Source organism: Triturus cristatus, chromosome 1_2 (genome assembly GCF_964204655.1).
Source record: "Triturus cristatus chromosome 1_2, aTriCri1.1, whole genome shotgun sequence".
In the NCBI taxonomy this organism is placed as follows: domain Eukaryota; kingdom Metazoa; phylum Chordata; class Amphibia; order Caudata; family Salamandridae; genus Triturus; species Triturus cristatus.
The window spans coordinates 339,432,309-339,457,341 of record NC_140580.1 but is presented as its reverse complement, the minus strand read 5'-3'; the positions used below and the strand labels follow the sequence as shown (position 1 = coordinate 339,457,341).

At 46.6% G+C, this 25,033-nt stretch overlaps 1 protein-coding gene across 7 annotated transcripts in view; it reads right to left on the bottom strand.

Annotated features, from left to right (window-relative positions):
- Positions 1-25,033, bottom strand: part of PHC2 (polyhomeotic homolog 2) — a 556,042-nt gene that overhangs the window by 318,124 nt on the left and 212,885 nt on the right. Inside the window, exon 1 of one of the 7 annotated variants that reach the window (XM_085603957.1) lies at positions 12,300-12,413. The exons of the other annotated variants lie outside the window; for them this stretch is intronic. Coding sequence (XP_085460083.1) covers positions 12,300-12,305 — 6 coding nt within the window. The 5' untranslated portion in view covers positions 12,306-12,413. Of the gene's footprint in view, positions 1-12,299; positions 12,414-25,033 lie in introns of those variants that run through there. 7 annotated transcript variants of the gene reach the window in all.

Genomic DNA, 25,033 nt, shown 5'->3' with positions numbered 1-25,033 from the left:
ACAACTCGCCTCTACAGGACCGTTTATGGGTTAATGGTGATGCACCACTGGAGGACGTGTTGGCCATAATGAGAAAATCGGAAATGTCAGGAAGGTGTGCAACGGTGGTTAAGGCAGCAGAGCAGGATCCGGAAAAAATGACAGAGGGGGTATTTAAAGTACAGAGTAAAGCCAGACCCAACTTTCAACGTCCGCAAGGGAGATGGACAAACCAACCCATGAGGAACCAAGGGAGAGACTTCAAGACTGAGGAGAGAAGATGCTATCGTTGCGATAGCAAAGAGCATTTAGCATTTAGCAAAATGTGCCCTGCTTTGAAGAAAAAGTGTGGTATTTGTGGGTTGTTGGGACATTTTAGCAAAATGTGTCGTAGGCGCAGCAACGTAAAGTATATATGGGACGGTGATGAGGAGGATGACGATTGTGAGGAAGAATGTGTGAAGAGTGTGAGAGGGAACTTCATGTTAAACATAGAGGATAACTCTATGGATGGGAAACCTATTTGTGAGTTATCTTTAGGTGGAGTCAAGGTAATGGTGTATGCGGACTCAGGATCACCGTACACAATTATTAATGAAGGGATTTGGAAAGAAAAATTTGTAGGGAAGATCGGAAATCATTTAAACAAATCTGATGTGAATCCCGTGAGCTATACAGGAGAAAAAATTGACATGTTAGGGTTCAGATGGTTAACATTCCCATTTAAAGGAAGATCCACAATAGGGAAATTGTATATAGCTAAGAGGGGACCGTCAGTTTTGGGGTGGTTCGATCAAAAGGATTTGCATATAATCCTAGACCCTAATAGTGTGGAAAAAGTGTTGATAATGGATGAGTGCAGTAAAATGGGTGAAGTGTTGAGCAATAGATTCCCTAAGGTGTTTGGGAAAGACTTAGGGGAACTCAGAGGGTTTGAGCACAAGATAGTACTGAAAAAGGATGCACTACCAAAAATTCACAAAGTAAGACCCATTCCGATATTAATTAGGGATGAGGTGAAAAATGAAATACAGAATTTGCTAAGCAGGGGGGTGATTGAAGAAGTGGAGACATCGGAGTGGATTTCTCCGGTTGTGGTTGCCCGCAAGTCTAACGGGAAAATCCGTTTATGCATAGACTTGCGCCATTTAAACAATAATATTGTGATTGAAAAGTTTCCTTTACCTAAAATCAATGAGATGGTAGCGTCAATAAGAGGGGCTACGTGGTTCTCTACCATCGACTTATCCGCGGCCTACCATCAGGTAGTATTGGAACCACATTCAAGGGGCCTTACAGCTTTTATTACCCCATTTGGGTGCTATCAATTTACACGAATGCCTTTCGGGCTTGCATCCGCTGCAGCGGTCTTTCAGAAACTAATGCACAGGTTGTTTGGTGATGTGGATGGGGGTGTGTTTTTTTCAGGATGATATTTTGGTAGCGGAAAAAGGTAAAGTGGAACATGATAACAAATTGATTCAGGTTTTGGAAACTTTACAGTTAGTGGGATTAACAGTTGAGTTGACTAAATGCAAGTTTGCACAAAGAAGTGTCTCATATTTGGGGCACATTATAAGTGAGGAAGGGGTGAGACCAAAACCTGCATTGGTCGAGAACATTATTAAGTAACCAGCTCCTGTGTCCAAGGAAGAAATAAGGTCATTTCTGGGTATGGCAGAGTATTGTGCAAAGTTCATAAAGAACTTTGCATCGAAGGTTTACAATATTCGATCGCTTTTAAAGAAAAATGTCAAATTTGATTGTAGTAAGGAGTGTGAAAGAGAATTTATGGAAGTCAAGGTGGACCTTCAAGCAGTGAATGCTCTTGCCAGTTTTGATCCGAATCTGGAGAGTTTGTTGACCACGGATGCTAGTGACAAGGGGCTTGGTGCTGTGTTGTCACAAAGGGGTAAAGATGGAAAAGAGGAAATAATCTTATTTGCTTCTAGAGCGTTGTCACCAGTGGAAAGTAAATATCCGATCATAGAAAGAGAGGCATTGGCATGTGCATGGGCACTTGAACATTTTCGTGCTTTTGTGTGGGGGAAACCGGTGTTGATTCGTACGGATCATCGACCTTTGGTTCGCATTTTATCTAGTGACGGCACAGCAGTTGCTTCGGCTAGATTAGCCAGAATTTCAATGAGGATGAAAGAGTTCATATATAAGATGGTTCATGTTCCGGGCAAGGAAAATGGGGTGGCGGATTGCCTATCAAGATTGCCCACTCCGTTGGAGGAATGTGTGGATGATCCGTGGGGGAATTGTAGTGTGGCTTTGGTACATGATTCTGGTGCATCAGCTATTAGTAAAGGTGAATGGTTGGAGGAGCAGTTAAAGGATGAGGAGTTGGGAAGAGTTTTGGAGTATGTTTGTAATGGATGGCCAAGGAAGGCGGGTATCACGGGAGGTTTACAATCTTATTGGGAGGTACGGATGGAATTGGTTCTTGACAGGGATTTATTGTTGAGAGGTGATAGAATAATTCCCCCAACAACGTTGCGTGGAAGGATTTTACAATTGTGTCATGAGGGGCATTTTGGAATTGTCAGGACGAAGTTGATTGTGAAGGGGATGTTCTGGTGGCCTGAAGTCGACAAGGAGATTGAAAATTTTGTGAAGAGTTGTCCAGTTTGTTGCTCGGCGGACAAATCTCTAAAAACGTTAAGACCTACAATGAGTGAATGATTGATTCCCAGTTTGCCATGGGATACCATTGCGGTGGACATTTTTGGACCAGTAGGTGAATTGAAAGAGTATGGGTTGGTGGCTATAGATTTGTTTACCAAGTGGCCAGTGGTGGAAATTGTAGAGAAGGCAGATACTCAGTCCGTTTTAAGATTTTTAGATAACATCTTTGTGATGGAAGGTTTACCGGGTTGTATTCTTACGGACAATGGGGTGCAGTTTCTTTTAAATATGGCTAAGGAGTATTTTAAAAGGTGTGGGATTAAACACAAAACTACTGCACTGTACAACCCAAGTGGGAATGGTACGGTGGAACGTTTTAATAGGGTGATTAAAGGAGTCATACAGGCATCAATGAACAAAAATCTGGATTGGAGGATACAAGTACAAAAAGCTGTGTGGTCATACAGAATTACTTCTCAAGTTCAAGCTGGGTTGTCTCCTTTTGTCATGATGAGGGGTAGAACGCCAAGAAGTAAGTACAACCCAAATTGGTTAGTACAAAGCGAAGTGCATCATTGGTCTCCTAGCGATGTACGGGGAAGATTGGAAGAAGTACATTCAAAGGCAAAGGCTTATTATGACAGGGTGCATGGTGCTAAGGAGGTGGATATTGAAGTTGGTGATTGGGTACGAGTCAGGAAACCGTTCAAAGTTGTTAAAGGAGAGAGCAAGTTTGCTGCCGGGGGATCTGCACGACTGGTCTGAAATAAAGAAGCTCTGCCACACGTACCTGTCCTCTTCCTTTCAGGCACCCAAGCAAGTAATGGATGTTTTGAGGAATTCTGTAAGACTAGATGATGGAAAGGTGTGGAATTTGAAAGACATAGCTGTGATTGGCAGTCAGGATGGAGGTGATCTTGTGAAGGATCAAAGGGAAGATTTTGGCTGGGTGGAGGATTATTTTGAGAATAGTAATCTTCAGTCGCAGTTAGCTGCGGAGGACTGTGAGGTGGTTCAGCAGGATGCATTACCTCATGGGGGTGCCAAGGTTACTTCTTCAGTTAAAGAGGGGGAAGGGTCTGTGATGCGTCGGTCAGTCATGGTACCCCCACAGGGAAGTGTCGTGGTACCTCCACAGGAAAGTGTCATTTCAGGTGAAGGTTGCATAGGGAAAAGGAAAACGATTTTGCCGAGTTGGCTCAAGGAGTATATTGTGTAGTTTTGTTGTTTTGTGTTTTTGTTTTATCACATATGTGAGGGGAAGCTTTTATTTCGTTTTGGTTTTTTTGTATTTTGGTTTTTGTTGTTTTGTTATTTAAGGGGGGGGATGTGTTGTGTCCTACTTTAATGTCGATGTGTCATTTGTTGGATGTACCTTTAAGGTGAGAGTGTGCGTGCATGGAATGTCGCTAGGTGAGTGACATTCGGATTCTAGCAGTAGCAGTTAGTCTTGGGATTGGAGTGGAGGTATATCCTGGCGCTCACCTATTTCTGTGTATTTTACTAAAATAAAGAACTTGTGGATCACTACAAGGCAGTCCTAGCTTCACTACACCCTGGCTTGCTGAGAGACGCTCTGCAGCATAAACATGCCGCGAGCCATCCAGCGCGGCGTACATTACATGCAGCCATCTTGTGTTTGGCTGCAGCTGCTATTGCCAAGCTGGTGTTTAATCTGTACATTGCCAAACATGTTTTCCCAGTTATGTACAATGCGGCAAGCCCGGCGCGAGAATGTACAAGGCGAATAGCTTGTGTGTCTTATCGCAAGTACATCAGCAACGTTAATCAAGCGTATGGAGGTATCCGGTGACGTCGCTGTGCCCTTTTGGAGAAACGTTCGACTTTAAACTTTCTGCATCAGCATTTTGGGTGGCGACAGCAACATGCAGCTCTTTGACAATGACTCGGTATGGGTGAGGTTTTTGGGTGAGAGACCGCTCACCGGAGCTCGAGACTTTCTTTTCATTATATTGGTGGCCATTATAATGCATGTCTCGTTTAGTGTGTGCACTTAAGGTCGTAGTTTGTGCATAGGGTCCATATCAGTTGTAGGGCAGCCCCTCTTCCAGTTTATACTGCACTGTGTACCCATCTTTGGGGAGGTCATGGAGGTGGTGTACCCTGTCCTGAGGAGGTTTAGTGGGTGGTCGCTGCCTCCCATTCAGACTATGGTGCCCTTTTTACCAACTTTTACACCGGTTATGGATGTGGCGTACCTTGTCATGGTGAGGTTGTGGGTGCAGTCAGTAGCTTAATTCTGTTTTTAGGGTGACACTTACCCTGCTGTGTACCCTGTCATGGAAAGGTTGTATGTTTAGAGTGTACCCATGTATGGGGAGGTTGTGAGACCACTAAGTGCCCAAGTCTAGTTTTTTTTTAGTGTAGAGTGTGCCTATTTTGGGGAGGTTGCAGGGCCAGTCAATGCTCCAATTTAGTTTCCTAGGGTGATAAATACCCTATGGTGTACCCTTATATGGGGAGGTTGAGTATGGTGTACCCTGCCATGTACACCTATACCAGTTACAGTTTAATTTTCAAGCAAAGAGTGTACCCGTTTTTGGGGAGGTTGTAGGAGCGGTTAGTGCTCCTATTTTATGTTAAATGTAGGTTATGGGGGCAGTTAGCGTCCCAGTCATATTCTGTAATATAGAATGTACCCATCCATGGGGTGGTTGTCGGAGCCAGTCGATGCTTCAATTTTGGTTTCTGGGGTGATGTTTTACCCTACAGTGTACCCTTCATTGGGGAACTTGTGGAGTCAGTTAATGCTCCATTTGAGTTTTCTAGAGTGACGCATTCTCTACAGTGTACCCTTTAATGGGGAGGTTAATGTTCCTTTTCTTTAGGTTATAGGGACAGTTAGCGCCCTGCCATTCTCTCTAGCATGAGAGTGTACCCTTTCACGGGAAGGTTGTGGGGACAGTGCGTATCTCAAGGTCATGCCCTCGCAATTTTGTTCTTCCCCAAGGGAGGGGGATGGGGCATGCCTAGTTATTCTTCCTAGTAATTATTCTTCTATTTTTCATGATATATTACACCTATTGTTATAGGCACTTTGAAGTGTTTCTTTTCATGCTTATGTTATTTCTGAATTTTAAGAAAAACTAGAGTACCCCAATACGTGAACCTGGGGTGAAATATGCGGTAAAAAAACAATGGTTCGGGTGTGGCCAAAAGGTCCAATAATACAGTGATCCTAAGGAGAGCACTTATGGTTAGAGAGTTGAAGATTAATTATTTTAAAGGAGCAAAAAAATGTATAATGTACATAGGGACATAAGTCAGTTCATGTGAAACATTTATTTCCACAACAATAGAATTCAGGTGCTCACACAATAAGTGAAAGAGGCGTGACGTGCAGAGTGATGGTGAAGTTTAAAATAACGGCATCGCATTGACAACAATAGTGTAAAACTCCTCAAGCAACTTTATAGAATAGGAAGAGTTTTGTTGGAAAGGGTCAACGGCGTTTCGATCTCAACTGTTCGAGATCATCATCAGGACATATAACGGGTGAGCAAGCTAAATTGATGCAATTATTCGTAGCGCAAGGAAGAGCAATTGAGGGCTTCAGAAAACAGCTGAGGGTAGACAGGCCTGTTTATACACCCGGCCTGTGTATCTTCCATTTACAACAAATGGCTCCCTGGACAACAGTGGACTCCCAAGACACAAAAGACCATAATGACATATTAAATAACCTTAAAGGTAAATGCAAAATACAACAGCCACATAAAATAAACATCACATTTACCGTGGGGCAGACCTAGATCCCAACATCTGTGGAAAGTAACAGACCTCAGAGCTTCAAGATTTCATAGACACAGAATGTGTTTGCACGTGAGTGTAAAGCAACGATTTGAAGGTTTATGGGCATATAGGAGCAATTGGAAGTCCTGCTGGAGACAGTAGGGCCCAGAAAGGGATTGTAAGGGCCCTGGAATGGATATGGATTCTGAGTGCTTCGAAGTAGCCTTTTGTTGACAAACTAGAGCCATGTAAAAGTTAAATAAATAAATGAGTCATGAAAACATTAACTGAAATAATAGTGCATCCAGAGTTCGATTTTGCAGGGTTACCAGTCTGGTGTTAGATATATAAGGAGAGTACCTCTCACTACCAACGATTTTGTTCCTGCAGTGAAATGGCTAGCTGGGCCAGATGGATCAACAGACACACACGGAACAAAAAATATAGCATACAGAAAAAAAAATGTAGAGGGCATTTATGGAACCAACTTACTTCACCACTGTGGAAACACAAGGGTTCAAGCACATTGGTGGTCAAAAATGGGAAAACTGTAGAAGAATATGATGTCCCTCAGATGTGAGGTGTGAAAAGTTGTGTCTTGAGAAAAAGAAGTCACAAGGTGCACTGGTGGTAGCTTGTTAAGTTTGGGGCAAACAGCAGCGTCTGGGTCCACAGAAGAGTATGAGGGAAAAGTGAGCAGTCTGATCCCCAGTCCAGCAAAGAATGTGAAAGAGGAGTAAGCTTGGGGGTGGGGGAGCAAAAGTGGAGTGAGTTGATGTAGATGAAAAACTAGGTTCAAGGCAGATCACGGGCATAAACAGGCAGGCTGTGAAAGCACGGTATATGTTGGAATCACAGATCTCCAGAAATGGTCACCAGATGACGAAATGCCAACATTTCGGGGATTGAGGCACAGCCTGAACCAGGTGTGTAACCAATTCCCGCGGGCAAGAAGATCCCCACTGGGTCCCCCTAAAAGGAACAAAAGACCTCCCTTAATTGTCCAGTAGGTCATAGCAGCAGGAATCTGCCTAGCGGGGATGGATCGGGTGCGGGTGGCCCAATATAGATTGAGAAGTAACTGGTCTTCGTATTCAGGCACTGCGGGAGCATCAGTGCAATTGTGCCTACCCAAGATGTCCATCTTCCTGGGGGCACACAGGCAACATGTCAAATATGAAGCGACCTAGGCAGGCCCTACAGACACAGTAACTGGACCTTTCTTTGGGTCATTACTTCAAGTGCACCAGCAGAAGACAGAACCCTTGGCAGGGGGGGTCTTCATAAACCATCATCTCCCCAGGGATGATTCTCATCAGGGACAGGCCATCCCAGTAAATTCAGGCTTTACAGTCCAATGAATGTTTGAGCACCTTACCTGAGCACCTTCCTTCTGAGAAAATGATATTGAGAAAGGCAAGGCCCCCTGACTCAAGTTGTTTTTTCTCTGTCCTGGAAGAATCTGAAGCAAACAGGGGGAGCAGGACTGTAAACCTGTAGTGCAACTAAAGACAACCCTGGTAAGCTGCTTCCCAGCACAGCAATCACTGAAACTGACCCAGCAGCTGATCTCATGGAATCCCACGACATCATAATACACTTGCCAAGGAAACAACGCATTCCACAACTACAACAGAATTCTGTGATGTCATCAGACTAGCTAATTGCAGGGGCCAATCCAGAGCCAGCAGCCAGTGCACCTCCTCTTTCCATGAAGAGCTCCAAATAAAGCCTTGCAGTTTCCAGATTGTGTGTACAGTTCTCTTTACTATTCCTTAACTGACTCAAATTGCTTTGGTATTAATTTAAATAGTTTAGATTGCCCTAAAATACTTTTCAAATGTTCTATCTACCTTTGGTAATTTTCCGTTCACATTTCAAAGTGAAACAAACATTGGTAAATGCATTAGGTTTCACCTATGTGAGAAATAATACGCATTGCTGTAAGTTGTAGCTTGCTGAGTAGTTGTACAATATAAGTTACAAACAGTCTGTTAACGTGTTATGACTTGTTTACGTCCAAAAAGTCAATATATTGTGCTGTTACTAGTGGTATAGTGCGGGTAAGTAATAGCGAATTTTTGAAAAATGAAATGAAAGAGGGAAATAATGGAATTAATTGATGTGATAGCCATATTATGTGTTTAGATGAGTTCTGACAACTTTTGTGCCCGATGCCACTACACCTGCTGCACCATTCAAATCATGCCCCTAGTGCCTGCAAAATAACTTCATTTGTGGCTGCCTGTTTAGTAGTAAACTATTGCAATATTTGGTGTTTAGAGGGGTTCCTAGAGCTTTGGGCCCTAGTGTCACTGCACCTGCTGTACCATTCAAATCATGACCCTGTTGTCTGCAAGGTAACGGCACTTGTGGTTGCCTGTTTAGGAATAAAATCTAGCAATATTAGGTGTTTAGTGGGGTGCCTGGAGCTTTTGGTCCCGGTTCCACTGCACCTGCTGCACCATTCAAATAATGACCCTAGTGCCTGCAAGACAACTGCACTTGTGACTTCCTGTTTAGTAGTAAAATATAGCAATATTTGGTGTTTAGTGGACTTATGAAATTTTGGCCCCGGTGCCACTGCAACTGCTGCACCATTTAAATCAAGCCCCTTTTAACTGGCAGGTAACTGCAATTGTGACTGCCTGTATAGTAGCAAAATATAGCAATATTAGTTGTTTTGAGGAGTTCTGACAACTTCAGGGCCTGGTGCCACTGTACCTGTTGCACCATTCAAATCATGACCCTGTTTGTCTGCAAGGTAACTGCACTTGTGACTGGCTGTTTAGTAGTAAAATATAGCAATTGTAGGTGTTTAGTGGAGTGTCTAGAGCTTTTGGTCCAGGGCTCACTGCACCTGCTATACCATTGAAATCATAACACTGTTGTCTTAAAGGTAACTGCACTTGTGACTGCCTGTTTAGTTTTACATTTTTGCAATAATATGTGTTTAGTGGGGTCCCTAGAGCTTTTGGTCCTGGTGTCATTGCACCTGCTGCACCATTCAAACCAAGTCCCTTTTAACTGCAAGATAAATGCAATTGTGACTGCTGTTTAGTAGTCAAATATAGCAATACAATGTTTTTGGAGGAGTTCTAACAAATTTTGGGCCCGGTGCTGCTGCACCATTCATATCATGACCCTGTTGTCTGCAAGGTAACTGCACTTGTGGCTGCCTGTTTAGTAGAAAATATAGCATAGCTCTTGTATATTAACTCAATTTTTAACATGCAATGTGTATTACAACATTTAGAATTTTATCATATTGACCAGATAGATTAAGTTGAAAAAATCAATCCAATAATGCCTACAAAGTGCAAAGAAAGTACTGAGGCGTGAATAGGAAATGCCACAAATGGTTTAAGGCAAAAAACATCTGCTTTACAGAACAAAGTAATAAAAAGCAAGCATTCCAGCATACTGTTATAAGTTGTCTGCCTTTTTTGTGGTAAGAGATCTTATCTTGACAGTGAATGGAGCTTAAACAGCTCCAACAACTTTAGTAGAAGTAATGTAAATGCATGCAGTCAGGGGATGTTAACAAAAACAAAGTTCACACAAAAATGAATGAACACAGTAATTCGGTAGGGGAACTGATAAGAACCCCCTTTTAAGATATATTAAATACAAGAGATTTCACAAGCACAGCGCAAGCGCTGTGCATGAAAACCTAAAAATACGCGACTTGCTGTTTTTTCCAATTGTTTAAATAGCTTTCGCATTAAAATAACAGACAAGCTGTCACAATACTGGCAGATGATGATATTAATTGATGTTTCATGAATTCTTCTCCAGTTCAGGGGGGCAGACACCCTGGCCCCTCCCATTTTCAGAGAATAGATCTTCATTACAGTAAAGGACAGATGAATCCCGTCCTGCTTATACCAATGAGGGCAGCTGGCCACTATATATTCAAGCGTACAACACCATACCTTCAACCTATGCCTTGTTAATATCTGGCCCGTTAAAACAATACAATATTTTCATAAACCTTTAAATTGTGGCATTATTTTCAGTGTATAACAATCTTTGAAACTCTTGATTCAGGTAGAGTTTTCGAAGTATTTTAACACATTTCCTTCCGAATGTGATGGCTGCCCTGCTTCCACTGGTGCAAAGGGTGCAGTGGCACCGGCGCCCAGAGGCCTGATGGGTCCACTGAACCCTGATTATAGGTGCATTGTATGATTCAGACAGCAGCTGGGGGACCCTTTCCTTCCTTGCACAGGGCCCATGACACACTGGCTATGCTACTGTATTTACACGCTGTCAGCTACAGCTCACAAGGAGACTCTGGCCTGCAATCTAATCATTGAGGTCTGGCAAGAAAGGAATGAACAATGAGTGAACAATGACTCGCTGCAAGGCCCTGCGAATGGAAGAATGTCCACCCTCTAAATCTCTGCTGAAAGGTTCTGCAACTATAAACTCACATATGAACAGGTTGCGATTTTCAGAAATGTGGTATTTGTTGGGTGTTTGGTTTAAAAGAACTTTCCTCTACTGTACTTCATGTTTTACACGTTTTATAAGTGCGAGTAAGAAAACTGAGATACAATGTACAACTGGATTTACAAAGCAGAAGTGCTTATTTCCACTCGAGCCCTATATCCCACCCTCTGTATTAATTGTTGTGTCATTCACGCGTTTCTTCCAACTACTAAAGCATCCAGCATGGGCACTGGGTCAGCCCACTTTATCCATTGGCTGACGTCACTGTGAGTGACTGCATTTCTGCCCTTTCACAAGGACCACATCTGAACATTAAACATTTCTCTTCAGTGCCAGGGACTCTGTGAGCTTTTTGAGTGCAAAAATGTTTTTCCTTTCAGCCAATTTGTTTTTATTTTGGTGAGGGCTCAAAAGCTCCTCCAGCAAAAATATTTTTTTTTAAAATAACAAAATAAGCGTTGACATCCCCAACAGGATGGCACCAAATGCCTTTTGGCTTTGTCAGTGCTTGTTTGTTTTCTCTTTGATAAGTGTGCCAACTGTCTCTCTTTGTGACAAGTGCCCCGGTTCTTTTTTCTGGTATGTGTGGGAACTCAACCTCGCTCTGTGACCTCAACTGCGTGATTAGTTATTATCAGCCTATCCCAGTCACTCTTCCACAATGATCAAATGTACCTTGCTCCTGACCGCTGGCCTTGCTCCTAACCGCTGGCCTTGCTCCTAACCGCTGGCCTTGCTCCTGACCGCTGGCCTTGCTCTTAACCGCTGGCCTTGCTCTCTTAGTAAGCGTCCACACGTCTCCCTGCAATATGGGTAAATATCTATCTGTGTGAATGTTGTTCAGCACAGTACTGTGTGGCTGGTAAACAAAAAATAATGCCTCTCTAAGACATTTGCTAAAACCAGAAACCAATAGCCTAAGAAATACAGTGAAAGAACATTCATTGTGTGGCCTCTTTGCTGTATGCTTTGAATGGCTCCCACAGAACGAACAACCCGACGGTTGGGAGAACCAGTCCCACATTGTTGCCGCCTGGATGATAATTTGCTGACAAAACTTTTTTTTTTTTTGTAAAAACTGGCCAAAGTTTTGCTCAATAAAAACAACCTTCTTCAGGACAGTGAAGAGGAACGCCGTAGAGTAATTTCGAGCTGTGAAAACAACTGACTTTAATCTACTACAGCAAAGAGAGAGGTGGAAGGTGTGCACAACATGGACTGAAAGGAACGGGTACCAATTCTTACTCAGGTCCCAAGTCCCGCCTTTTTTAGAATATCAAAAAAGAAGACCGTAAGCAGTCGGGTTTCATTTGGAAGTGCAGCCTCCGCGTCCTCCGCGGGAGAAATTCCCCTCTGTCTGTTCCCAAAGCAGTGCTGTTGGTACCCTGCGCTATAGTATTCCACCCCCTCTACCTCCACCCCACATCCCAAGCGAACGCAGCATCAGTGAGCGCCAACTGCAAGTGTTGTGTTCTTACCTTCATAAAAACGGCGGGAACAGCTGACGGACCGAGGCACTCGGGGCGGGGGATAGACCCAGTGTCCAGATGCGGAGCAGCTGTGCTGGGTCACCCAGCCTGGTCCAGTGTGGCTTTGCGTATGGAGCCGGGGCCGCTCAGCCAGCGAAGGGGCCCTTTCCAGCTTTCGAGCTTACCTCATGCAAGCACCCTCACACAACGGCCTTGGCAGCTTCGCACATCCATCGGCTGCCAGGGAGCCTGTGGCTGCCGAGAACTGAGGCCGCAGTGGGCCAAGCTTCTTTCAGTGCGGACAAGAGATGCCTCTGACTCAATCACCCCCTGTCGACCCTTCCCTTCTTCCTGAGAAACTCGAGGAATGACCTCTGACATGGAGGCTGGCAGTCCAGCAATGAGTGGTTAGACGAGACGTTTTTGTAAACCCCCAGTGCTCGAAGGGAAGACCTGCTTATTGTATCTTGGGAATCGCAGGCTGTTTTCATTACCCATGAGGGGGAGGGGCAGTGCAACACTACAGCCATGATCATTTCAGGTGCAATTCAGGTCACATTTTCTATTCGTTTTATATTATTAGAACATCTTGTAATCTTTTCATGCACAAAGGTACATGTAACATGTGGGGAAAGACATTCTACTTTGCAAGAAAGATACTGACTATGGAAGCTAATAACAAGACCAAGAGATCCATGATGAAGCACCTACATGGCTTAATCCCTTGGCTGACACACAAAACTGATTATGACACATCTGAGAGAAAAATGACAAACGTGCACCAAACTGGGCTAATTATAGGTTGGAGAATCATGAGAAACAAATTATGAAAAGACTTAATTACTGCATCGTAAAAGCATGCAGATACATTGTAGGGTAGATGGAAACGTATACATTAAGTAATATAGGTTCATAGTTTAACCTGTTTCAGTTGCTAATATGATGTATTTCGGTGTTATAAGATTTATAACCATTTTGTTCATAATAATGATGTGTATGAAGAATTAATACAATCTAACATATTTTAGAGCTATTTACATGTGATATTGAAAGGTTTCATTCTGAAACTCCATCTTTTGTATATGTGAGATTGTGCACCAAGTGAGAAAGGAGAAAAGGGTGCCGCACTTTTATACTGAAACCACATGCTCTGAAACATTTGACTTATAATCTCCATACATGTACTAATGTAAATTACTAGAACATTTTTTCATAATTTAAGTTTTGAAATAATTTTACAAGTGAATACTTTGAATATGCCGTATTATGTCATAGTTGCGTGGGACCGTCACAACAAAACTAAAATGCTTTGTGAGTGCAAATATGTTGAAAGAAACATAGAAGGCCTTAGAAGATTTTGAATGAAATGTATATTTCCATTGTTTTAGTATTCTGTATTTTATTAACCAAATTCAAATTAGGCCTGCATTTTCCTTACTTTGCTTGACTCTTCTCAATGAAAGACTCCGCAAACTTACAATGTGAAGTGAAACTATGTCTCATTGGAAAAGTTCCGATTCGCATACTAAGCCTGTTCACAACAATTGTGTTACTTTGGGAACATCTGCTGTGAGAAACTGTCCTCTCGAAATTACTCATGAGTTGTGGCAAAAAGGCTACTGTTTGGGAATTATATACACAGGATGGTTCGATAGCTTACGTGATGATCACCACCTTTTTGCTATATGTCTTTTCCATGCTGCATGACAATCACCCTATACCAACTTACCAATGGACTGAGTAGTCTGACCAGATGAGGTGACCCAGGAAGTATCAGCCCGGAACCTGAAGATGTTATACAATGATGAGACGGAAGGACATTCCACATTCTTCATCTGCTCTTTTTCACGGATTGAGAGACACATAATTCGCTTCTTCTTTGCGGACTCTATTGGTTTTCCTTTGGCTGACGCATATGTGGTGTGCCCTATTCCCGGTCTTCTTTTCCTCATGGGAGAGCACTTTGAGCTGATATGGTTCATGTTCCTTACTGAACTTTTCCAGAGCTTTGGTAATTAATGGCAATCAAGAGATTCATTCAATTATTCAGCAGTCTTAAAAATAAATGCCTGATATTGATGTATTTACTACTCATAATTTCTGATAGAAATCTAACCTTAGCTAAACCCTATTTCCGTCTCTCCATAATTTGTCTCAAATAATTGTACATTCCAATTTGGGTATTAATGAAGGATGGAAATTCTAATAGAGAGAGCTCTGGACTGCAGATACTAATATTATTCTGTTTAATTTGAACTGAATTATTGTTTTGCTTGATTTTAGTTTTAATTTCTTCAGGAGATTTGGTCTAGCAGTGATAATACTTTACTTGTATAGCTTAGTTCTGAGAGTTAAATATATCAATCTAATTACGTGTTTGAAGGTCAGTTACCCAATTCCTGGTCCTCATTAGATTACTGGAGTTAGATCCTGTTAGACCTGTCAGCCCTTTGGGTGGTCCCTCCTCATCATTATTTATTTTGTCCCACTTTTGCCTCAAACCCTGTTTGAAATTTTTCCTTTTTGGGAACCACCAGACTTTTTCGTGTTGCTACAGATTCAGGGAACCATTTTAGCTACCACTGAAACTTCTGTCTGAGGGCCTGAAGCACAAAATGGTGGCCACCTGTGACATCACCAGCATCCACTGGAACCTACCAGCACCTTCCAGAACATTCCAGGAGATTCCAGAACCCTGTGACCGTTGGAGGCGGTTTAGAATGTTGGGAGGATAAGAGAGGCAGTTGGCAGTTGGAGCTGGCAGTTGGCACCTGACTGGTGAAGAGAGAGGAGCACAACAGTGAAGGAGGAAGGAGTGAAGCAGCAGGGGTGGAAACTTGTGCCTGGAGTGGGGTCCATAAACCCACCCTTGATACTTGTCCCTACTGATGGATCCCAGCCTATAGCCCTGTGTGGGAAGAAGACAGAAGAAAACCATCCTAAGGACCTGGACAGCAGGAATAGGCCTTAGAACCAAGAAAACAGCAAGATTCTGACCTGAGAATTGGTTTCCCTGGAGTCCGGCGTCGAGTAGCCTGAAGACCTGGAGCCCGAGGTGGAGAAGCGGCGCTGACTGAAGTAGCAGACGTCGTACCCGGAGCCGCCTGAGGTCGTGAGAGGGCGCCGACGGGGGTCGAGAGGAATACCAGAGGTCGAGGAGGAAGTGAACCGAGGTCGAGCGAGCGGCGTCATCGGAGGAGTGAAGTCCGCCCTCCGGAGTCGTCGGAGACCGAGGTAGAGGAGCACCGGAGGTCGGGAGTGAGGATCGCACTCCGGAGTCGCCCGGAACCTGTGAGGAGGAGCACCGGAGGTCGGGGGTGAGGATCGCACCCCGGAGTCGCCGGAAGTCGACATCGAGGCCAGGCCGGCCGACGTCATCGGAGTCGAGAGCGCCATCGGACCGGAGCCGCCCGAAGTCGACATCGTGAAGAGACTGCCCGACGCCGTCAAATCGGAGGTAGAGATCGAACCGAGGCCGCCGACATCGGACCGGAACCGCCTTCCGGCGTCGACAAAGAACTGACATTGTGCCGAGGCCGCCGAGACCGAACCGGAACCGCCTCACGGCGTCGACACGACTCCAGCGGCGTCGGAACAACAGAAAAAGGGCAGTAAGTGGAGTAGAGGGCGCCTAAGGCCCTGTGGAGACCTGAGAGACTGCTCTAAGGGGCTAGGGAGGTGCTGAAACCCACCTGACTGTGCCTGGGGTGAACTGGGACTAACCTAGAGAGGTTGTGTGGAGAAGGAAAGCCAGGGCATTGGTATTCCCCCCTTTGATCTACCTCAGTTTAGGCCTCAGCCTTGTCCCAGCCAGGGAGTAGCCTCCCCCCTCAAGCCTTCCACAACCCTACAAGCTGTGCCTGGGCCAAATCAGCCCTTAAGAAGTGAAGTGTCATCTGATTATATGAGGGGTGCTGTATACTTTTAATTATTTATTGGGGATACTGTATTTATTGAGTTTTTACCTATTTATTGCTGCACTATATTTATAGGTCCACAGGACTTGTTGGTGTACAATATTTATTGATACAGTATTTATTGCCTCAAAGTATTTAATTGTCTGTATATATTGCACTTGTATTTATGCCCTGTTATTTATGATCACCCCTATTTATTTCATCAATCAGCCAATATTTATTTGACCTGCACTAATTGAAACTTGTATATTGTGATTGACCTATTTATTTTTCCAATCAGCAACTAAGAGAAAAAGATAAAGAAAGAATATTTTCATAATTTTTACGGTGTAGACTCGTTTTTGGAACGGATGCACGCATGGTTATTGTATGGGTATATTGTATGCTTAGCACTGTGCCTGTTTCCTGACCACTCGAGCCAAGCTACCACAGTGTGTTCGGGGAGTCCACCACCACCCTGCGGAGTGGGAGTGGGCTGTTTCCAACATAAATTGGTGTTCAGTGGTGGGATAGAGCTGTGCCTACATATACTCAACAATAACTGTGGGTAGTCCATAGGCCTACACCGGGAGTTTTCTCAAAGCGGCCTTCCTAATTGTGGGTTTTTGTTTTTTCCAAATTTACTCTGGTGGTGGGAGGAGGTATTACTAAAGGTACCACCCTGCATTGTTACTGCACAAAACCTGTCCTCTAACCTGAGTGGGCAAGATGGAGTTTGTACTAGAGAATCTAGAAACGTACACTGTGGCCCAACTCAGGGAGTTTTGCCAGCGGGAGGGGGTGTACTGTCCCCCAGGAGCAAAGAAGGGTGCACTCCAAACCAGCTTAAGGGCTTGGGGGGAGGCACGCCGAGAAAGCAAGGCTGAGGAGGAAGACAGGGATGGAGAGCCTGACCCCGAGGGGGCTGAGATGTACCAACCTGAGGTGGGGAACCTGTCAGCAGGGCCCAGGACACTTTCTAGGAAGGGCAGCACTGTCTCTAGCGGGGGCTTATCCAGCGTGGAGTTAGCAGATCGGAGAGAGAAAAGACAGCTCACATGGGATTTAGCAAAGCTGGAGAAGGAGAAGGAGGAACAGAGGTTGGCTCATGAGACGGAGAAGAAGAGGATGGCTCATGAGATAAGACTGAAAGAGATAGAGCTTCAGATTCTAAGAATTGGGGCACCAACTGTTCCTAATGGTGGCAGCAAAGACCAAGAAACCACCAGGGAATCCAAACCTTACCTGCCAAAGGACATAGTAGCTAGCTATGGGGCGGGTGACGACATCGCCAAGTGGCTAGCAGCCTATGAGGTCTCGTTGAGGGCCCATGGGGTTCCAGTGAAGTATTGGGGAGGAGGATTGTATAGGTACATGCCTCCAGCTGGTAGGGATGCTTTATTGGCCCTCGAAGAGGAGGAGCAGACCCACTACCCCACCATGAAACTGGCGCTCATCAGAAAGTTTGGACTAACACCTGAAAAGTACAGACAGAAGTTCAGGGGTAGTCACAAACTGGGCACACAGAATTGGGTGGACTTCCTGGACTATGCAAAGAAGGCACTGGAAGGTTGGATTCAGGGCAGTGAAGTAAGGAACTACGAGGAGCTGTTTGACCTAGTACTGAAGGAACACCTACTCGAGAAATGTTTCCCTGAACTGCGGCAACACCTGGTGGATAGCAAGCTGACCAGCCCCCGGAAGCTTGCTGAGGAGGCGGACATTTGGGCCAGTACCCGGGTGTCCACAAGGGGGACTGGAGGGGATACTCAAAAGGCCGGACAGGGCGACCCCCAGAAGAAAGAGGGAGGGGAAAAGAAAAAGGAGTTCTCCAAAGGCCCCCAAAATAACTTCCAAGGGAAGGGAACAGGATTCACCTCTAAGGCTAACCCACCCAGAAACCCTAATCCTGGCCAGAGTCAGCAGCCAAGGGTTGTCCATTGCTACGAGTGCGGTGGCGTTGGACACTATAAAGGAGATCCGAAGTGTCAGAAACGATCACCCCCTCCCACTGGAGGAAAGCCCCCCGGAGTAGCTAGTGTAGTGCTCGGGGAGGAGATGCCCTTAACTAAGGGAAGGGAGTGGGCGGGTGTCACTTTAGTGTCCCTGGGAGAACGGGAGATGGTTCCTAAGATCCAGGTGCCCGCAAATACCGCGAAGTATGGGCAGTGGATCACCATCAACGGCCAAAGAGGGGAGGCTCTGAGAGACACAGGAGCCAGTATGACTATGGTGCGTAGCCAGCTGGTGTCTCCAGAACAGGTAATTCCCGATGTACTCCACCCAGCCGCGATGGCTGACGGCAGAACAGGTCACTATCCAGTGGCCGAGGTTCCCTTTGAATGGGGGGGGGTTGCAGGTTCACTTCGAGTTGCCGTAAGCCCTGCCGTGCCAGTCGATTGTCTGCTGGGCAATGACATGGAGCACAACGCTTGGAAGGAGGTGGAATACCGGACTCATACCGAGATGCTGGGTACACCTGACTGGGCCTGTGTTAGCACAAGGTCCGCGACTACCCGAAGAGGGAGTTCATTTCGGCTGGAGCCTGGAACAAAGGCCCAGCCAGCTGCCAGTCAAGGGAAGAACCGAGGACAGGAGGAGCCTGCCTCGGCGTCTCCACCCCGTAGGACGGATAGGCCACCGGAGGTGGTGGGCCAGGAGTCTGCGGAGGGGGACGTTACCAACCTGGAGGACTTACCCATCCCGGCCGAGTGGCACGTGGAGGGAGGGCCGTCCAGGGAGGAATTCTGCCAGGGCCAGAGGGAGTGCCCTACCCTTGAGGGGCTGAGGCGACAGGCCGAAGCCCAGGCAGCAGGGAACGTTGAAGGGAACTACAGTGTTTACTGGGAGGATGGCCTCCTCTACAGTGAACCCAAGGCACCCCTACATGGATCGTCACGAGCCTTGGTAGTTCCTCAACGTTATCGAGCCTTCCTTCTGGAGTTGGCTCACGAGATACCATTGGCAGGACACCTGGGGCAAGACAAGACCTTCGCCCGTCTTGTCCCACACTTTTATTGGCCTCAGATGAAAGTGTCGTCCGATACCTACTGCCGGACATGTGTGTTTTGCCAAGCCAGTGGGAAAACAGGGGTGAAGCTGAAAGCTCCCCTGGAACCACTTCCTGTCGTTAGCACCCCCTTTGAAAGGGTGGGCATCGACATTGTGGGTCCGTTAGATCCACCAACATCAGCTGGTCACAGGTTTATCCTAGTCCTGGTGGATCATGCCACACGGTACCCAGAGGCAATACCTCTGAGGACCATAACAGCACCTGTTGTGGCTAGGGCCCTGATGGGAATCTTTACCCGAGTGGGTTTTCCCAAGGAAGTTGTGTCCGACAGGGGGACCAACTTCATGTCAGCATATATGCGGGCAATGTGGAAGGAGTGTGGAGTGACCTACCGGTTCACCACTCCTTACCACCCCCAGACCAATGGTCTGGTGGAGAGGTTTAATAAAACCTTGAAAGGCATGATCAGAAGTCTGCCTGAAAGCCTGCGGAGGAAATGGGACGTCCTCCTACCCTGTTTACTTTTTTCATACAGGGAAGTGCCACAGAAGGGAGTGGGCTTCAGCCCCTTCGAGCTTCTGTATGGGCACCCTGTACGCGGACCTCTTAACCTGGTGAGAGACGGATGGGAAAGAACTCCCAGAAAGCTCCCCCAGGATGTGGTGAGCTACATGCTGGCCTTCCGGAGCCAAATGGCTAAGTTGTGGAAGCAAGCTTCTGACAACTTGGAAGCCAGCCAAGCAGTGATGAAGGCGTGGTATGACCACAACGCTCACCCGGTGGAGTTGGAGCCTGGCCAGAAGGTGTGGGTGATCGAACCGGGAGAGCTTAGTGCCCTCCAGGATCGCTGGTCAGGACCCTTTGAGGTGTTGGAGAAGAAGGGTAAGGCTACCTACTTGGTGGACCTGAAGACCCCTCGTCAGCCCCTGCGGGTGCTGCATGCTAACCGCCTCAAACCCCACCATGAGAGGCCCGAAGTCATCTTGATGATGGTGACTGACGGAGGAGAGGACGTGGAAAGCGAGCCTCTCCCTGATCTGTTTGCGTCTCAAGAAAAGGATGGGTCGGTGGAGGGAGTGATTCTCTCCCCATCTCTAACTCCTGAACAGCAGGAGGATTGTCGCCCGGTCCAGGGGCAGTACTCTTCGTTGTTCTCCCTTGTCCCGGGTAGGACTCACCTGTGCGTCCATGACGTGGACACAGGGGACAGCCCACCTGTGAAGTCCAAGATCTACCGGATGTCAGACAAGGTGAAGGCCAGCATTCATAGTGAAGTCACTAAGATGCTGGAGCTAGGAGTGATTGAACCTTCTAGCAGCCCCTGGTCTAGTCCGGTGGTGTTAGTACCGAAAGCTGCACCACCGGGTGCCCAACCAGAACTGAGGTTCTGTGTGGACTACCGGGGACTGAATTCAGTGACAAAGACTGATGCACATCCGATCCCTAGGGCGGATGAATTAATTGACCGGCTGGGAGCTGCCCAATATCTAAGTACCTTTGACCTTACTTCAGGGTACTGGCAGATCTCTTTGACTGATGGAGCAAGGGAAAGGTCAGCCTTCTCCACGCCCAATGGCCACTACCAGTTCTGTGTGATGCCCTTTGGGCTCAAGAACGCACCTGCCACGTTTCAGCGCCTGGTAAACCAGATCCTCACCGGAATGGAGAGTTTCTCTGCTGCTTATCTGGATGACATAGCCGTCTTCAGTAACAGCTGGGAGGATCACTTGCGTCACCTGCAAGCTGTTCTCCAGGCCCTGAGACAAGCTGGATTGACGATCAAGGCCAGCAAGTGCCAGATCGGGCAGGGGTCGGTAGTGTACCTTGGACACTTGGTGGGTAGGGGAACGGTGCAACCCCTCCAGGCGAAGATCGAGGCCATCATGGCCTGGGAACCCCCCAAGACACAGACTGAGGTCCGAGCATTTTTGGGCCTCACGGGATACTATCGCCGCTTCGTGAAGGGGTACGGTACCATCGTAGCCCCTCTCACGGAGCTCACGTCCAAGAAACAACCTCGACGGGTAGTCTGGACGGAGGCTTGTCAGCAAGCCTTTGAGAGATTGAAGAAAGCCATGTGCGAGGCCCCGGTCTTAAGGGCCCCAGACTTTTCCAAGGAGTTCATTGTCCAGACAGATGCATCAGAACATGGCATTGGGGCAGTGTTATCGCAACTCAACGAAGAGGGTCTGGATCAACCCGTGGTCTTCCTATCCCGGAGACTACTTCCCAGGGAACAGAAGTGGAGTGCAATAGAGCGTGAAGCCTTTGCAGTGGTATGGGCTCTGAAGAAGTTGCGGCCATACCTGTTTGGATCGCACTTCCTAGTTCAGACCGACCACAGACCCCTTCGTTGGCTGATGCAAATGAAGGGGGAGAATCCCAAGTTGTTGAGGTGGTCTATTTCCCTACAGGGGATGGACTTTCAGGTGGAACATCGGCCTGGAGTGGACCACGCCAATGCAGACGGTCTCTCAAGGTATTTCCGCCTTAGTGATGAGAACTCCCAAGGGGTTGGGTAGCTCTCCCCACTTTCAGCTGGGGGGGACGCGTGTTAGACCTGTCAGCCCTTTGGGTGGTCCCTCCTCATCATTATTTATTTTGTCCCACTTTTGCCTCAAACCCTGTTTGAAATTTTTCCTTTTTGGGAACCACCAGACTTTTTCGTGTTGCTACAGATTCAGGGAACCATTTTAGCTACCACTGAAACTTCTGTCTGAGGGCCTGAAGCACAAAATGGTGGCCACCTGTGACATCACCAGCATCCACTGGAACCTACCAGCACCTTCCAGAACATTCCAGGAGATTCCAGAACCCTGTGACCGTTGGAGGCGGTTTAGAATGTTGGGAGGATAAGAGAGGCAGTTGGCAGTTGGAGCTGGCAGTTGGCACCTGACTGGTGAAGAGAGAGGAGCACAACAGTGAAGGAGGAAGGAGTGAAGCAGCAGGGGTGGAAACTTGTGCCTGGAGTGGGGTCCATAAACCCACCCTTGATACTTGTCCCTACTGATGGATCCCAGCCTATAGCCCTGTGTGGGAAGAAGACAGAAGAAAACCATCCTAAGGACCTGGACAGCAGGAATAGGCCTTAGAACCAAGAAAACAGCAAGATTCTGACCTGAGAACTGGTTTCCCTGGAGTCCGGCGTCGAGTAGCCTGAAGACCTGGAGCCCGAGGTGGAGAAGCGGCGCTGACTGAAGTAGCAGACGTCGTACCCGGAGCCGCCTGAGGTCGTGAGAGGGCGCCGACGGGGGTCGAGAGGAATACCAGAGGTCGAGGAGGAAGTGAACCGAGGTCGAGCGAGCGGCGTCATCGGAGGAGTGAAGTCCGCCCTCCGGAGTCGTCGGAGACCGAGGTAGAGGAGCACCGGAGGTCGGGAGTGAGGATCGCACTCCGGAGTCGCCCGGAACCTGTGAGGAGGAGCACCGGAGGTCGGGGGTGAGGATCGCACCCCGGAGTCGCCGGAAGTCGACATCGAGGCCAGGCCGGCCGACGTCATCGGAGTCGAGAGCGCCATCGGACCGGAGCCGCCCGAAGTCGACATCGTGAAGAGACTGCCCGACGCCGTCAAATCGGAGGTAGAGATCGAACCGAGGCCGCCGACATCGGACCGGAACCGCCTTCCGGCGTCGACAAAGAACTGACATTGTGCCGAGGCCGCCGAGACCGAACCGGAACCGCCTCACGGCGTCGACACGACTCCAGCGGCGTCGGAACAACAGAAAAAGGGCAGTAAGTGGAGTAGAGGGCGCCTAAGGCCCTGTGGAGACCTGAGAGACTGCTCTAAGGGGCTAGGGAGGTGCTGAAACCCACCTGACTGTGCCTGGGGTGAACTGGGACTAACCTAGAGAGGTTGTGTGGAGAAGGAAAGCCAGGGCATTGGTATTCCCCCCTTTGATCTACCTCAGTTTAGGCCTCAGCCTTGTCCCAGCCAGGGAGTAGCCTCCCCCCTCAAGCCTTCCACAACCCTACAAGCTGTGCCTGGGCCAAATCAGCCCTTAAGAAGTGAAGTGTCATCTGATTATATGAGGGGTGCTGTATACTTTTAATTATTTATTGGGGATACTGTATTTATTGAGTTTTTACCTATTTATTGCTGCACTATATTTATAGGTCCACAGGACTTGTTGGTGTACAATATTTATTGATACAGTATTTATTGCCTCAAAGTATTTAATTGTCTGTATATATTGCACTTGTATTTATGCCCTGTTATTTATGATCACCCCTATTTATTTCATCAATCAGCCAATATTTATTTGACCTGCACTAATTGAAACTTGTATATTGTGATTGACCTATTTATTTTTCCAATCAGCAACTAAGAGAAAAAGATAAAGAAAGAATATTTTCATAATTTTTACGGTGTAGACTCGTTTTTGGAACGGATGCACGCATGGTTATTGTATGGGTATATTGTATGCTTAGCACTGTGCCTGTTTCCTGACCACTCGAGCCAAGCTACCACAGTGTGTTCGGGGAGTCCACCACCACCCTGCGGAGTGGGAGTGGGCTGTTTCCAACAGATCCCCTATGTCCGACCCCTCTCTGCGCGATTCAAGATCCATCAAAGGACCAAGTAAAACAACCCAAGGTAATGCATAGAGATAATGGGATGAATGAATAATTGGGCCTTGTGGCACCGCAACACCCACAAATTGTAAAAGCCATTTTGCTGTCAGGCAAAAATTACGCGCAGAGAGAGATCAGTATCTATGTAGATCGTATTTCTACAGCACAAATCTAGCCAAAAGGTAGAGGAGAAAAGCATAAAGACAAGCAAGAAGTCAACGAGTGATGGGAGAAGTGGCTGGGTTGTGGACAGTGAATGCATTATGATGTAGTGTTCTTTAAAGAGTTGTGTCTTTAACTATTTCCTAAGCTGGAGCAGATTTGGGGGGTTCCTGATGGATACAGGGATGTTGCTCCAGATGATGGATGAATAAATGGAAAAGGCCTGCTGCCTTGTTTTTCCTTTTCTATACTTCTTAGTCTGCAGTTTGACAATGTCCAGGCTGCAGATGAGCCGACAATCTTGAAAGATGGTGAGCTTGTAGGCTGGCTATGGGGAGTTGCTGGTAGTGATGTAAATGTAAATGATGCAGCTGATTCGGAAGATGGTGAAAGCCAGCAAGGGGAAAAATAGAAATCCATCAGGATGGGGGTGATGAGATCATATTTCTCCATGCCCTGAATGGCATGTTTTGTGACAAGTAGGATGGCCCTAAAAGATGCCATTGTGGAGTCTATGACCCCCATCTAGAGTATGAGGGCTTGAACAGCACTTCTGAAGTCGCTATCTGGAAGAAGCAGCTTCAATTCATTCAGAAAAGAGAATTGGTGCAATGCCTTCTTTGTACTGATGGCATTGTGTACCTTTAGGGCGAGGTTGGTGTCCAGGTTGAATCTACTAACTTGCGTGTTTTAAGGGTTGAAGGGATTTTGCCAGTTCTTCTCTAATCTTTTCCCATTCTGAGAAATGTTGGAAATTTACTCCTGACAATGGCAGGCGTAAAACTTCTTCCAGGGTTGGGGAAGAAATAGCTGGAAGGAAAGTGAACTTGCAAACTCTCAAAAGATTTTCGCATGAGCTAATCTACGCATGCATGCTTGCTCGTGCTAAAATGCAGCTCACAAATATTTTCTAGGACTACGATTTCTTGACCACCTTCGTATATTCTTTTGTGAATTCATGAAAGCTTTAAATCTGCCCTAATGCAAGGACATATACCATGGGTGTACTTTTGAGATTTGTTTACTAATCGGGCCCCTAATTAGGTCTAGCCTTAACCAAGGACTTTTGTGTTTATTCAAATTCTCTCCCTTTCTCGATC